General features: G+C 40.1%; 1 protein-coding gene across 1 annotated transcript in view; it reads right to left on the bottom strand.

The window, feature by feature from the left end:
- KIF4A (kinesin family member 4A) overlaps positions 1-16402 on the bottom strand; it is a 228958-nt gene that overhangs the window by 16850 nt on the left and 195706 nt on the right. Inside the window, exons 21-22 of the mRNA XM_080652803.1 lie at positions 10140-10295; positions 9928-10028 (exon numbers count right to left, since the gene is read on the bottom strand). Of these exons, the coding sequence (XP_080508929.1) occupies positions 9928-10028; positions 10140-10295 (257 nt within the window). The remainder of the gene's footprint in view (positions 1-9927; positions 10029-10139; positions 10296-16402) is intronic.

Here is a 16402-nt window from a genome sequence, read left to right as displayed (position 1 = left end):
AGCAGAAAGAAAGAACAGCTGAGGGTCGCACTAGGAGTGTTTGTTGGCAAGTTGGGGGACAGCTGAACTCCAGAAGAAGGTGGGAGACTGCTAGACGGGGTTCCCCTGACCTGGCAGCTCCCACTGCGGCTGGGTCCCCTCCCGGAGCTGCGGGCTTGGACGCGGAGTCGCCGCCATCTGGAACCGGAAAGTGGAGCTTATCGGAAGCCTGAGAATCCACAACTGCGGCACCCACGGAACAGCTGCGAGCCCCAGAACAACGCTCCCCAATTGGCGCAAACACACGGGTTCAGAGGAGCTCTACACTCCACCACGGAAAGGTCAGATTTCGCCCGAGATAAGGTGAGGTCTCTGGTCCCAGCGCGAGAGAGGAACGCGCGTTTTGCGGGAGCTGGAGGACCAGGGAAGTCTGTGCCTAGAAAAATTGGTGGCTGCTGGGGCTGGCGTGATCTGTGAATGTGGAAGGGGGTCCTCAGAGCTGCTAACAGAAGGGCTCTCTAAAAAGCAACCCATTTTGATCTGAAGTGCAGGGACACCCTAAGAATTTCAGGGGTGTGCTAGACTTACGCGCAGCCACGGAGTGCGCACACTTGGGCTTTTTCCTCTTGAAATTCTTGCTTCTGATTACTAAGCCCAATTCATAGGTTCACCCAGTTGGGGACACCCTGGGAGACTGCAGGGGAAAGTTGTTTTTCTGGAACCTGGGGATCGGAGCGGGGAGTGACCATCTGAGAGCCAGCTCTGAGGCAGACCACTCCCACAAACCGGTAGCGAGTGCCACAGGGAAAGAAGGCTCTAACACTCCCTAGAGAGGCCATAGATAAACCCGGAAGTCAATCCAGAAACACTGCCACCCAGGGGCTGAATCACAAATTGACTCTTGTGTAATCAAAAATAAAGGAATACGAATTAAGACACACCGCCTGCTTAAAATCAGGACTGGCTTACATCACTGAAGAGCAGTGGAACGCAGGGAACTGCAATACTGTCCGGACTGAGAAACAGGCGTGCCAAACAGAACAACAGAGGAAGTGAATGACCTTCACTACTCCACATTTTATTTTTATTTTTTATTTTTTTATTTTCATTTTTTGCATCTTTTACTCAAGAAACTAATTTTTTTCCTCACTTGATTTTACCTTTTTAATTATTACATTTTTATTTTCAATCCGTATTATTACTACTGCTATTTTATCTTTTTTTTTTTAAGTGTCATTTTATTTTCTCTTCATTTTGTTTTGGGATTAATGTTCTACATTCTATTTTTATCTTTCCTTTAGCATCATTTTACTCTATCTCAAATCTACCTTTATGCCATCACTCTCTTCCTCACTTTTCCCTTTTCAGTGTCCTGTTTATCTTACCCCTTTCCTGCTTTAGATTTTCCCTATTTTTTCTGTTTACCCCCTTTTAAAATTTCACCCTACTTATATATCTAATCTCCAATCCCCTGCTCCAAGTCCATACACACCTCTCTCTTCGCTGTCTTAACTATCCAAAAAATTGTTCTTCTCTCTGTCCTTTTGTTGTTGTTCGTTTGAATGTAGATTATATCGAATTTTTATGTTTTGTGAGATTGTTTTGCTTATTCTTCTTTTGTTTATTTTTTTGTTTGTTTAGTGCTTCTATTTTCCCTTGCCTCACTCAATATTAGTTGGTGTTGTAGTTTGTATTAATCCCCAGGTACTTGTTACTGGCATTTGCTGGGATAAGTGATTGTTCTATTGGAGTTTTATCCCCAATATATATAGTCTGTTTCCCTTTCTCTCTTAGTCTCTTTCTTGTCTCTCTTACTTTTTTTTCTTCTTTTTTTCCCTTTTCCCAATTTCATTTTGACACCCCCTTTTTTTTTCTTCTTCTTCTTTCTTTCTTTTTCCTCTTCTTCTTTCTCTACTATCCCCTGATTTGTCTTTCTCTGGTGGTCACCTTTATTGGAGGTTGTTAATATCGTGAATACATTTCTGTTCAGTGCCTTGTGTGTTGTACCTGGTAGTGCTGTATTTTGTGCCTTTAAATTGACGCAGGAGAGAGAGAACTACATAACCAGACACCCAGAGAAGAGAGACCATGGGGAGACAAAGACACAGCCCGCATATGAAAGAAAAGCAGGCATCACCAGAAAAGGAAGTAAATGAAATGGAAGCAAGCAACCTTCCAGAAAAAGAATTCAGAGAAATGGTCATAAGGTGGCTGAAAAGAATGGAAGACAAATTCGACAATATGAGCAAGAACCAAGAGGAAATGAAGAAGAACCAAGAAGAAATGAAAAATGACATCGCTGCTGTAAAGAACTCAATAGAAAGCATCAAGAGTAGACTAGAAGAAGCAGAGGACCGCATCAGTGAGCTAGAAGACAAGATGGGAAAAAATACCCAAGTAGAGCAACTTCTAGAAAAAAAAATTAAAAGGCAGGAGGAGAGCCTAAGGGAACTTTGGGACAACACGAAACAAAACAACATCCGCATAATAGGGGTTCCAGAAGGAAAGGAAGCTGAGCAAGGAATAGAAAACCTCTTTGAAGAAATAATGACAGAAAATTTCCCTGATATAGAGAAGAAAAAACCCACACAAATCCAAGAAGCTCACAGAGTCCCAAGCAAAATGAACCCCAAAAGACCGACGCCAAGGCACATTATAATTAAATTGGCAAACACCAACGACAAAGTAAGAATCTTAAAAGCGGCCAGAGAGAGACAGAAAGTTACATACAAAGGAACCCCCATCAGACTAGCAACTGATTTCTCAACAGAAACTCATCAGGCCAGAAGGGAATGGAATGAAATATACAAAGTCATGCAAAGGAAGGGTCTGAATCCAAGAATACTGTACCCAGCAAGGCTGTCAATCAAAATTGAAGGTGAAATCAGGAGCTTCACAGACAAAAAAGGACTAAGGGAATTTATTACCACCAAACCAGCAATGCAAGAAATGCTAAAGGGTCTGCTGTAAAAAAAAAAAAAAAAGAAAAGAAATATGAAGCGAAGAAGGAACACAGGTGTAAAGAATAGGAATGGCGACAAATAAGTACCTATCAATAATAACTTTAAATGTAAATGGATTAAATGCCCCAATCAAAAGACATAGGGTAATGGATTGGATAAGAAAACATGACCCATATATCTGCTGTCTACAAGAAACCCACCTCAGAAAAAAAGACGCACACAGACTGAGGGTGAAGGGATGGAAAAAGGTTTTCCAGGCAAATGGAACTGAAAAAAAAGCTGGGGTAGCAATACTTATATCTGACAAATTAGATCTCAAAGTGAAGGACATAACAAGAGATAAGGAAGGCCACTTCATAATACTAAAGGGAGCAATCCAACAAGAAGAAATAACTCTGGTAAACATATATGCACCCAATACAGGAGCACCCAAATACATAAAAAAACTCCTGGAGGATATCAAGGGAGAGATTGACAGCAATACAATCATAGTAGGAGACTTTAATACCCCACTATCACCATTGGGCAAATCCTCTAAACAAAAAATCAGCAAAGAAACATCAATCCTAAATGACTCACTAGACCAGATGGAATTAATTGACATCTTCAGAACATTTCACCCCAAAGCCACAGAATATACATTCTTCTCAAGTGCACATGGGTCATTTTCAAAGATAGACCATATGTTGGGACATAGGCAAAGTCTCTTCAAATTCAAGAAGATAGAAATCATATCAAGCATCTTCTCAGACCACAGTGGCATAAAACTGGAAATCAACTACAATAAAAACAACCCAAAGAAATCAAACACATGGAGACTAAACAGCATGCTATTAAACCATGACTGGGTTACCAGAGAGATCAAAGAAGAAATAAAAAACATCATGGCAACAAATGACAATGAAAACACTACAATCCAAAATCTATGGGACACAGCGAAAGCAGTCTTGAGAGGGAAGTTCATAGCTCTACAAGCCTACTGCAAAAAACAAGAAACAGGGGTAATAAATTACCTAACCCAACAACTCAAAGAGTTAGAAAAAGAGCAACAAGAAAAGCCCAGTGTAAGCAGAAGGAAGGAAATAATAAAGATCAGAGCACAGATAAACGACATAGAGACCAAAGAAACAATACAAAAGATCAACAAAACCAAGAGCTGGTTCTTTGAAAGGATAAACAAGATTGATGAACCTCTAGCCAGGCTCACCAAGAAGCAAAGAGAGAGGACCCAAATAAACAAAATCAGAAATGAAAGAGGTGAAATAACAACAGATCCCGCCGAAATACAAAGGATTGTTAAAAAATACTACGAACAACTCTATTCCAACAAACTGGACAACCTGGAGGAAATGGACATATTCCTAGAAAAATATAACCTTCCAAAACTCAATCAGGAAGAATCTAAACAGCTCAATATGCCAGTAACTATGGAAGAAATTGAAGCAGCCATCAAAGAGCTTCCGGCAAACAAAAGCCCGGGGCCAGACGGCTTCACAGGAGAGTTTTACCAAACATTCAAGGAAGAACTAAAACCTATCCTCCTCAGACTATTCCAAAAAATTCAAGAGGAAGGAACACTTCCAAGCTCCTTCTATGAAGCCAGCATCACCCTAATACCAAAACCAGATAAAGACAACACAATGAAAGAGAATTACAGGCCAATATCCCTCATGAATGTAGATGCCAAAATCCTCAACAAAATTCTAGCAAATCGGATCCAGCAGTACATCAGAAAGATCATACACCATGACCAAGTAGGGTTTATCCCAGGAATGCAAGGATGGTTCAATATCCGAAAATCAATAAATGTGATACATCACATAAACAAATTGAAAGATAAAAATCACATAGTCATATCAATTGATGCAGAAAAAGCATTTGACAAAATCCAACACCCTTTCTTGATAAAAACTCTCAACAAGGTGGGAATAGAAGGATCATACCTCAACATAATAAAAGCTATATATGATAAACCCACAGCTAACATCATACTCAATGGGCAAAAACTAAAACCATTTCCCCTAAGAACAGGAACAAGACAAGGATGCCCACTCTCACCACTCCTGTTTGACATAGTACTGGAAGTATTAGCCATTGCAATTAGACAAGAAGAAGAAATAAAAGGCATCCAAATTGGAAAAGAAGAAGTAAAGCTGTCCTTATTTGCAGATGACATGATATTGTACATAAAAAACCCGAAAGACTCTATCAAAAAACTAACAGACTTAATAAATGAATTTGGCAAGGTAGCAGGATACAAAATTAACGCCAAGAAATCTATGGCATTTCTATACACCAACAGTGAACTTACAGAAAGAGAGACTAAAAAAGCAATCCCATTTTCCATCGCACCAAAAAAATTAAGATACTTAGGAATAAACCTAACCAAGGAGGTAAAAGACCTATATGCAGAAAACTACAGGACACTGAAAAAAGAGATAGAGGAAGATGTAAACAGATGGAAGAACATACCATGTTCATGGATTGGTAGAATCAACATCATCAAAATGTCCATACTACCCAAAGCAATCTATAGATTCAATGCACTCCCCATTAAAATACCAACAGCATATTTCACAGACTTAGAAAGAACTCTCCAAAAATTCATCTGGAATAAAAAAAGACCCCGAATAGCCACAGCAATCCTGAGAAAGAAGAATAAAGTAGGAGGGATCTCAATACCAGATTTCAAGCTGTATTACAAAGCCACTGTCCTCAAAACAGCCTGGTACTGGCACAAGAACAGACATATAGATCAATGGAATAGAATAGAGAATCCAGATATCGACCCAAACCAATATGCGCAATTAATATTTGACAAAGGAGGCATGAGCATACAATGGAGTCAAGACAGTCTCTTCAATAAATGGTGTTGGGAAAATTGGACAGATACATGCAAAAAAATGAAACTAGATCACCAACTTACACCATACACAAAAATAAACTCAAAATGGATACAGGACTTAAATATAAGACGGGAAACCATAAAAATACTGGAGGAATCCTCAGGCAGCAAAATCTCAGACATATGCCAAAAGAACTTTTTCAGTGATACTGCCCCTAGGGCAATGGAAGCCAAAGAGAAAATAAACAAATGGGACTACATCAAAATAAAAAGCTTTTGCACAGCAAAAGAAACCATCAACAAAACAACAAGAAACCCCACTGTATGGGAGAACATATTTGCAAATGGTATCACAGATAAAGGTTTAATTTCCAACATCTACAGGCAGCTTATACAACTTAATAAAAGGAAGATAAATGATCCAATAAAAAAATGGGCAACGGACCTAAATAGAATCTTTTCGAAAGAAGACAGAAGGAAGGCCAAGAGACACATGAAAACATGCTCAAAGTCACTTATTATCCGAGAGATGCAAATCAAAACGACAATGCGATACCATCTCACACCTGTCAGAATGGCTATCATCAACAAATCAACAAAGGACAAGTGTTGGCGAGGATGCGGAGAAAAAGGAACCCTCGTGCACTGCTGGTGGGAATGCAGACTGGTGCAGCCACTGTGGAGAACAGTATGGAGTTTCCTCAAAAAATTGAAAATGGAACTCCCATTTGACCCAGTAATCCCACTCCTAGGAATATATCCTAAGAAACCAGAAACACCAATCAGAAAGGATATATGCACCCCTATGTTCATAGCAGCACAATTTACAATAGCTAAGATTTGGAAACAGCCTAGGTGCCCGTCAGCAGATGACTGGATCAGAAAACTATGGTACATCTACACAATGGAATACTATGCTGCCATAAAAAAGAAGGAATTACTACCATTTGTAGACACCTGGATGGAATTAGAGAACATTATGCTAAGTGAAATAAGCCAGTCAATGAAAGAAAAATACCACATGATCTCACTCATTTAGGGATAATGAAAAACATTATAAACTGATGAACCAAAAGATAGTTACAGAGGCAGTAAAGCATCAGAGTGTCTAATTACAGCGGTAAGGTTAGGGAGAGGTGGGTGAAATAAGAGATCAACTGAAGGACTTGTATGCATGCATATAAGAGTAACCAACGGATGCAAAACATTGGGGGGTGAGGGCAGGTATGGGAGTGGGGTGGGGGGGGGCAATGGTAAGATATGTACACATATAATACCTTAATAAAAAATTTGAAAAAAAAAAGATGCAAGGAAAAAAAAATAAAAATAAAAATTCACTAACATTTTATGAAAAACAACATTTTTTTAAAACAAAAAATAATTTAGTGAGAATACTGGGATTATTTTTCACTTTTACAAAGCTCTATAATATCTGGCTTAGTAGAAGACACCTAGATTCACACATCTCCCACTGCATTCAGTCTTTGTTGACGTAAATGAAGACAATCTGGCCTCACATGGATATGTAGGCGGACAAGGGAGGAGCATTTTAATAGCCTTTTCAGATAATTGTGGGTATTCTTCTTTGAGAATACACCAAAACCCTACAAGTGGTAGGTTCTTAAAAGTTAGCTGAAAAGTAGAATCTGAAGAAAACAAAACAAAACAAAACAAAGTAGAATCTGAAACCATTATTAATAAACATTTCATACTCTCTTACATTAAAATTCATTGGTCTATCTTGAAATCTGAATGGGTCTTTTACCCATATATGATTCTGTAACATGCCATTTGGACAATGCTGAGGCATGTAGAGCCTCCAAATATTAAAACATTTCTTTATACAGTATAGAAAAATCACATTTGTTAAAATCCCTACTGGTCTCATCAGAAAAGTTATGAAAAACTGTCAAGCTCACAGTAGCAGATATACATTTTCCAAAATTCTGACTGTCTCTTGAAAATTCAAATTTTTGGTGACAAACACTGTCAGCTGTTTTCCTTGAAGCGACAGGCTCACTCCATTCATTTCTGAGAAATGTCTGCCACGTACCCAAGTCTGAATAACCATAGTCGGTCTGTCAGTCATTCTTTCAAGTAGAAATGAAGTTCCATGCACAGAGGCCTGCTGTTCACCCTCAGCGCCAAGCGCCTTTCCTGGAGACACCACCACACCCCTGCACGCTGCACACGCACTGTGTTCTTCCCACTCCGTCACACATACCAAAAAGCGCTGAACTCAAGGGTGCAGATTTCATGAAATGAACACTTTTTACTGCTTTCTCAAAGCCACTCTTAAGTGAGACTTGCTTTTTAAATCTGTGAGTGTGGGTGGCGATGTATTCAGTGACCACTGCTACATATTGGTACCACTGCTTTTGTTCAAGCCAAGCTGTCACCAGTTTTGTCCACTGTTGCTTTTGCACTATTATGGCAAATAACATCTTAATGTTATTATGAAAATAGTTTTGATCAGACTCCCTGAAAGGGTCTCAGAGACGCCCAGGAGTTTTCAGACCACACTTTGACAACCTAGTCTAATATGTAGTCCTTTCCTTCAACGGCTTACAATCTTTCTAGATTGACAAGACTAATAAACATAAAACAGCTAATAAAAATAAAGATAACATATGTCATCCGTATCACATGATTGAGTACTGTTAAGTTCTGAAGGAGGTTAGAGAAGAGGGAGAGAGGGAGATTAGTGAGGGATGAAGGGTCAGGGTAGGCTTCTTAGAAGAGGTGGGACAGAACACTTCAGAGTTGTTGTCCATCATATGCCCTTTCCTGTTGTCTCTGACAATTTATGACCCTTGGCTATTTCAAAATTTAGTTTATGCCTCATAAATTTTAGGAAAATTCTCTTGATTAAACTCACCTCTGTCTGATTGCCCTTTACTTGGCACTTGCCCTCCATTTAAGTAATCATTTACTTAATTCAATTACAGTGGTATGCAGGTAAATGTTTAACATCCAGCACTTAAGAAACCAGACCTGATTTGTAGCTTTTGTTAGTTTCTGTTGTGTAAATCCTCTCACCATAACCAATTGTAAGCTATCAATGGCTTACAATATTCCTGAAATTTTAACAAATGATTCTTTCACATTATACTATTTTCCACTTGAGAGTAAGGGTGATGCCATCTATTTTTTCTATATATACCAACTGCACCTAGTGCAGCACAAAGCAGAAACTCAAATGCTGAGTGACTCATAGATGTATCCAAAGATAAACAGCTAGTGTGTATTGCTAAAAACAAATTAAATGTCCTCCAAGCTCTTCTGGGCAATAAAATTCTATTATCTTAAGAAATTTATAATGTCTACATTCTGATCCTTCTAGAAATATATTTTAAAAAAAGAGAACGTTCACTGAGCACTTCTACTATGCCAACTACTGTACTGTTATGTACTTTACTTACTAATCTCATTTAATGCTCATAATCACTTTGTTCTATTCTATCTACTTTGCTGTTGATCTCTAAAGTTCTCCTCCTTCTATGTTGTTGCTCTTCTAATTTAAAAAATATTTTTATTGATTTCAGAGAGAGGAAGGGAGAGGGAGACAGAGATAGAAACACCAATGATGAGATAGAAACATAATTGATCAGCTGCATCCTGCACACCCCCCTCTAGGGATCAAGCCCGCAACCCGGGCATTGAATTGTGACCTCCTGGTTCATAGGTCGACGCTCAACTACTGAGCCACATCAGGCTGCTGTTACTCTTCTGATATCATTTCTTGGGTTCCTCTAAGTTTTGTTTTTAGTCAGTTCCACATTTCAGAGATATTTCTGCATCAAAAATTGTGGTGCAGCTTAAAGATCATGGGCTTTGGAGTTAGATAACCCAAGTTCCGAATCCCAGCTATATATAATCTATAGCAAATATATTAAGATCTGTGAACTTCAGATCTCTAAAGTAAGAAGAATCATACATACCTCATAAGGTATACCTCAAAGGGAAGGACTGAATGAGAAAATGTATCTAACTTGTCTAGTGACGTATATATATTTAAAAAAAAATTGCTACTTTCTCTTGTTTCTCCACCATCACAAAACTTTTGAATCACTGGACTAGCATGTTTTATTTTGATTCCAAGCATACATTTTTATAATGCCTTACAGACAGTCCCATTACCTGAGTTCTATTTCAGTCTCTAGACTTTCAATCTGCTTTGTAATGGAATCCTCTGACTCAGAAACTTGACCATGAAGTTCAGCAACTGAGAATGTGCGCCTCTGTAAAGAAGAATAGTGGAAATTACTCAAAGGAAAGTAACAGTCCAAAGCAGTGAGTGTATCTGTGAAGTATAAGAGTCATTGGTCAAATATTTCCATAAGGGCACCTACCCGAAATTTAGAAGGTAGATTCTCCCCAGATTCCTTTTGTTCTTTGAGTTGAGCCAGATCCTGAGCCAGGATCTTTCTATCTTCAAGAAGGTCATTCAGATGGCGTTTGGCTTCCTCAGTACTGACCATAACCTCAATTTCATTTCCAAGCCAACTCTAGAAGAGTAATCAAGCGATGTTGGGTTAGGGATGCGGGTTCTCTGGCCCATGGGCTCGAGTCAGTTCCAGACTTAATTTTCCTCAGACCAGAGCTCAAGTAACTAGAAGTGAGATTTCCATTTGTACCTACAGTCACCAAAAGTTCGAATAGGTCTCCAAGAGCCTTTACAGCAATATCCTAAAGGTCACAATAAAGAGACTTTCTGCAGAAAATCTTCAGATACTCTACATTTCTCTGTACTCTGTCATATCTTCTCCATTTTCTCCTTATCTAGTCATGACACAGAATTAAAGTATATTTTGACTGCCTGTTCTATTTAGTAAATAGATATCCATTCTTAATCTTTAAAGATGAAATATATTAATCAAACAAAAGTAACTAAATTCAGTTTTTAAAAAAGGACCATCCCTGAGAACACTTTCACATCAGATGATATCCTATCTAATAAAAGAGTAATATGCAAATTAACCATCCTCCGCTACACTAACAAGCCATGCCCACAAGCCAATCAGGAGCGAGTATGCAAATTAACCCAACCAAGATGGCTGCGGCCACGGAGCGAACAGGAGGCTTGGTTGCCCCCGGCGATGGAGGAAGCCAAGCTTTCCGCACACCCTGGCCAGCCCAGGCCTCCACTCAAGGCTACAAAGTTTCAATTATAGAAGATAAATAAATCCCAACAAAAATGGCTGCGGCCATGGAGCAAGCAGGAGTCTTGGCTCCACTCAAGGCTACAAAGTTTCAATTACAGAAGACAAATAAATCCCAGATACCAGGGCCTCCGCTTGGGTCGCCGGGGGGCATGGTTGGCCTGCAAACCACCACAGGCTCCTCGCCCAGGCCGCCCCACGCCCCAAAGGAACACCCACCCTGATCCGGGACACCCTTCAGGGCAAACCAGCTGGCCCCCACCCGTGCACCAGGCCTCTATCCTATCTAATAAAAGAATAATATGCAAATTGACCATCACTCCAACACACAAGATGGCTGCCCCCATGTGGAAACAAGATGGCCGCCCCCATGTGGACACAAGATGGCCACCACAAGATGGCCAGCAGGGGAGGGCAGTTAGGGGTGACCAGGCCTGCAGGGGAGTGCAGTTAGGGGCAATCAGGCTGGCAGGGGAGCAGTTAGGCATCAATCAGGCTGGCAAGGGAGTGGTTAGGGGGTGATCAGGCTGGCAGGCAGAAGCGGTTAGGGGCAATCAGGAAGGCAGGCAGGCGAGCAGTTGGGAGCCAGCAGTCCTGGATTGTGAGAGGGATGTCCGACTGCCCGTTTAGGCCCGATCCTACCGGGATCGGGCCTAAACGGGCAGTCGGACATCCCTCCAGGGGTCCCAGATTGGAGAGGGTGCAGGCTGGGCTGAGGGACACCCCCCTCCGTGCATGAATTTCATGCACCGGGCCTCTAGTACCACAACAAGAGTAATCAAAAGAAAGCTGGAGTGGATATATTAATATCAGGTAATGTAGAATTCACATCAAAGAATTACCAAGGATTAAAAAAGATTATTTCATAATGGTAAAGGAGTCAATTATTCAAGAGAACTTAATCCTCTAATAAAGCACCAAAATATGTGAAACAAAAGGAGATAATATGGAATTATAAAAATACTCAACTGATCCAAAAAGAAGCCAGAAAACAAGGGAAAAGTGAATGAAGAACAGGTGGGAAAAATAGACAACAAATAGCAAGATGAAAGATGCAAAACTACCAATTGTAAGATTGGATTAAAAAAGCCAGACCCAACTACATGCTGCCTACATAAATCACACTTTAAAAGCGAAGGCATAACTTTTACCCTTTGTGACAGCATGGATGGACCTGGGGAGTATTATTCATGCTAAGTGAAATAAGCCAGTCAGAGAAAGACAAATACCATATGATCTCACTAATATGTGGAATCTAATGAACAAAATAAACTGACAAGCAAAATGGAACCAGAGTGTGGATACATGAAACAGAATGGCTGGTACCCAAGGGGAGGGGAGTGGGTTGACTAGATAAAGAAGGTGAAGGGATTAGCTAAAGAACATATATGCAATACCCCATGGACACAGACAATAGTTTGGTGAAGGCCAAAAGAGAGGGAGGCTGGGGTGGATCGAGGTGGGCAAAGGGGATGGGGGAAAGGAGGACACTTGCAATTAGGTCAACATTAAAATTTTTTAAAAAAATATATTTTAATGATTTTTTACAGAGAGGAAGGGAAAGGGATAGAGAGTTAGAAACATCGATGAGAGAGAAACATTGATCAGCTGCCTTCTGCACACCCCCCACTGGGGATGTGCCCGCAACCAAGGTACATGCCCTTGACCGGAATCAAACCTGGGACCCTTCAGTCCACAGGCCGACGCTCTATCCACTGAGCCAAACCAGTTAGGGCAACATTAAAATTTTTTAATAAAAAACACACAAAGGCACAAATAGGTTAAAATTAAAAGTATTACAGAAGATGGCAGCATAGGTAAATACCTGTACTTGCTGCCTCTCAAAACCACATCAAAACTACAACTAAGAGACAAAACAACTATCATCCAGAACCGCGGGAAAGCTGGCTGACTGGAAGTTCTACAACTAGAAGGAAAGAAAAAAGCGCATTGAGACGGGTAGGAGGTGCAGAGGTACAGAGGCGCGCAGGGAACAGGCTGGCAACCGGGTGTGCTGCTGTTTTCTTTTTTCAATTGGGAGGGAGATACAAGCTCCCGCTTGCTCTGAACTCCAGTTCTGGGCGAAACTCTGGGGACCCAGACTTACATGGGGAGAAACTGGACTGTCTGGCATTGGGCCGGAATGCACAACCCCACCCAAGCTGTGCGCAGTGGCTTTTGCATATGAATGGCCTGTCCTTTCTCCGCCTAAAACCTGTCAAACTGCAGCTAGGTCAGAAAGCCCCAAAGCTTCCAAAAGAAGGCCCAAGGCCCGGCAACAGCAGCCTGCCTTGCTTCACAGCTGGGCTTCATCTGGACACTTCCAAACCCCATACAAAGAGGAGGAATCTGAAGATCTCTCTGTAGCTCCTGCTGGGTGGCCTCAGCCAGTGACTGACTTTGCACCTCCTTGGATATCCAAGAGCCAGTGTACCCAGTGGTCAATGTGAGACCATACTGGATTATAACTCTTCACATCCATAAGTAACACATTCAAGGGGGAGACTCAGTGAGCACCAAAGCCCGACTGAAGCAAGCCCTGCCCCATAAGGGTGTCTCCTGCACAGCAGTCCTTCCATTGTAGACACAGCTGGTCCTCACAGCCAATTGCCTGGAGGTTAATTCCTCCCAGTGATACCAACAGCAATCAAGGCTTAACTACAACAAGACTGTGCACGCAGCCCACAAAGGGGTGCGCCAAGAGTGTTCACCTCAGGTGATAGGGGAGGCTGAGCCACTGGGCCCTATAGGACACCTAGCACACAAGGCCACTCTATCAACACAGGGAAACAACCAAAATGCAAAGACAAAGAAACATGTCACGAATGAAAGAAATGGAGGAAAGCAAACTACTGGACATAGAGTTCAAAACCTCAGTTATAAGGTTACTTAAGAATCTTCTAAAAACCTCCGAGGAACTTAGTGAGACCTCTGAGGAACTTAGTGAGACAGTCAAGGATCTTAATGAGAATGCCAAAAAAATGGAAAAGGACCAGTCAGAAATTAAGTATACACTGACTGAAATAAAGAATAATATATAGAGCTTCAACAGTACACTAGAGGATCCCAAGAATCAAATCAAAGATTTGAAATACGAGGAAGCAAAAAAATACCCAACCGGAAGAGCAAAAAGAAAAAAGAATAAAAAAATATGAAGATAGTGTAAGGAGCCTCTGGGACAACTTCAAACATACCAACATCTGAATTATGGGGGTGCCAGAAGAAGAGAGAGAGAGTGAGATATTGAAAACCTATTTGAAGAAATAATGACAGAAAACTTCCCCCACCTGGTGAAAGAAATAGACTTACAAGTCCAGGAAGAGCAGAGAACCCCAAACAAGAGGTATCCAAAGAGGACCACACCAAGACACATCATAATTAAAATGCCAAGAGCAAAAGACAAAGAGAGAATATTAAAAGCAGCAAGAGAAAAACAGTTAATTACCTACAAGGGAGCACCCATACGACTGTTAGCTGATTTCTAACAGAAACTATGTAGGCCAGAAGGGAGTGGCAAGAAATATTCAAAGTGGTGAATAGCAAGAATCTACAACCAAGATTACTCTATCCAGCAAAGCTATCATTTAGAATTGAAGGTCAGATAAAGAGCTTCACAGACAAGAAAAAGCTAAAGGAGTTCATCACCACCAAACCAGTATTATATGAAATGCTGAAGGAATTTTAAGAATAGGAAGAAGAAGAAAAAGGTAAAGATAAAAAATTATGAACAACAAAGTGACAATGAATACATATCTATCAACAAGTGAATCTAAAAATCAAATGAATAAAAAAATCTGATGAACAGAATAAACTGGTGAATGTAATAGAATCAGGGCCATGGAAAGGGAGCAGATTGACAATTCTCAGGGCGAAGAGAGTGTGGGTTTGCAGGAAGAGATTGGACAAAAATCTTACACCTATGGACGAGGACATGGGGGGGTGAGGGCATGGGGTAGGGTGGGAACCGGGTGGAGGGGAGCTATGGGGGGAAAAAAGAGGAATATCTATAATAATCTGAACAATAAAGATTAAAAAAACATCATATGGAGAAATAAGGGTCTCAATAGAGGTCAATAGATGGGTAATTATAAAAGCTACTGTTGTAACAAAAAAAAAAAAAAGGATTACATTATATACCATGCTAACATAAGTTGAAAGAAAGCTTTTTGTGTTATTAACACAAAAAGTAGATTTCAGAGCAGCAAATATTACCAGGAATAGAAAAGATTATTTTATAATAATGAAGGGATCAATTAATCCTAAGTGTTTGTGCCTCTAATAACAGCTTCAAAATACATGAAGCAAACCAGATAGAACTACAAGGAGAAAAAGAAAAAAACAAAATTTTAATTGGAGATCTCAATACCAATCTCTCAATAACTGATAGAGCAAGTAGGCAAAAAACCAGTAAGAACACAGTAAAATAAACAGCACAACCAATCACATAGACATGACTGACATTTACAGAATACTATCCAATAACAGCACTATACACATTCTTCTCAAGTACATCCAGAACATTAGCAAAGACTAACCATATTCTAGGCCATAATAAGTCTCAGTAAATTCAAAGGATTCAAGTTATACAAAGTATGTTCTCTAAACACAATGGAATTAAAATAGAAATTACAACAGAAAGATATTGGGAAAAATTCCCCAATATTGGAAACTAAATAACACATTTCTAAATAACCCATGTGACAAATAAGGAGGCAATAGGGCAATTAGAATGTATTTTGAATTGAATGAACATGAAAACATAACTATAAAAAATTGTGGGATGTCGTTAAGAGTACTTGCACCCCTATGTTCATAGCAGCATTATTTACAATAGGCAAGATCTGGAAACAGCCCAAGTGCCCATCAGTGGATGAGTGGATAAAAATCTGTGGTACATTTACACAATGGAATACTATGCAGCTGTGAAAAAGAGGGAAATCTTACCCCTCCAGACAACATGGACGGACCTGAAGAGTATTATGCTAAGCGAAATAAGCTAGTCAGAAAAAGACAAATATCACATGATCTCACTTACTAGTATATGTGAAATATAATGAACAAAATAAACTGTCAAACAAAATAGAGCCAGAGACATGGAAGCATGCAACAGACTGAGAATTCTTAGAAGGACGTGGGGCAGCGGCGGGGGGTAGGAAGAGATTAACCAAATAACTTATATAAAAAACCTATGGAAACAGACACTAATAGTGTGGTGAAGGCTTGGGGAGGGTCTAGGAGGGGTAAGAGGGGGTCAATGGGTGGGGGAGGATAAAGGGGACATCTGTAAAACTTTTAACAATAAAGATAAATTTTTAAAAAAGAGTACTCAAAGGAAAATTTATAGCACTAAATGTTTATATTAGAAAAGAAGGAAGAATTCAAGTCAATGATGTCAGCTTGCCTGTGGTGGTGGGGAACTGGGTAAAAGGTGAAGGCATAGAGAAGTACAGATT

Source organism: Plecotus auritus, assembly GCF_963455305.1.
Source record: "Plecotus auritus genome assembly, chromosome: X".
In the NCBI taxonomy this organism is placed as follows: domain Eukaryota; kingdom Metazoa; phylum Chordata; class Mammalia; order Chiroptera; family Vespertilionidae; genus Plecotus; species Plecotus auritus.
The sequence above is the reverse complement of the archived record's forward strand: the minus strand, read 5'-3'. Positions and strand labels throughout refer to the sequence as shown.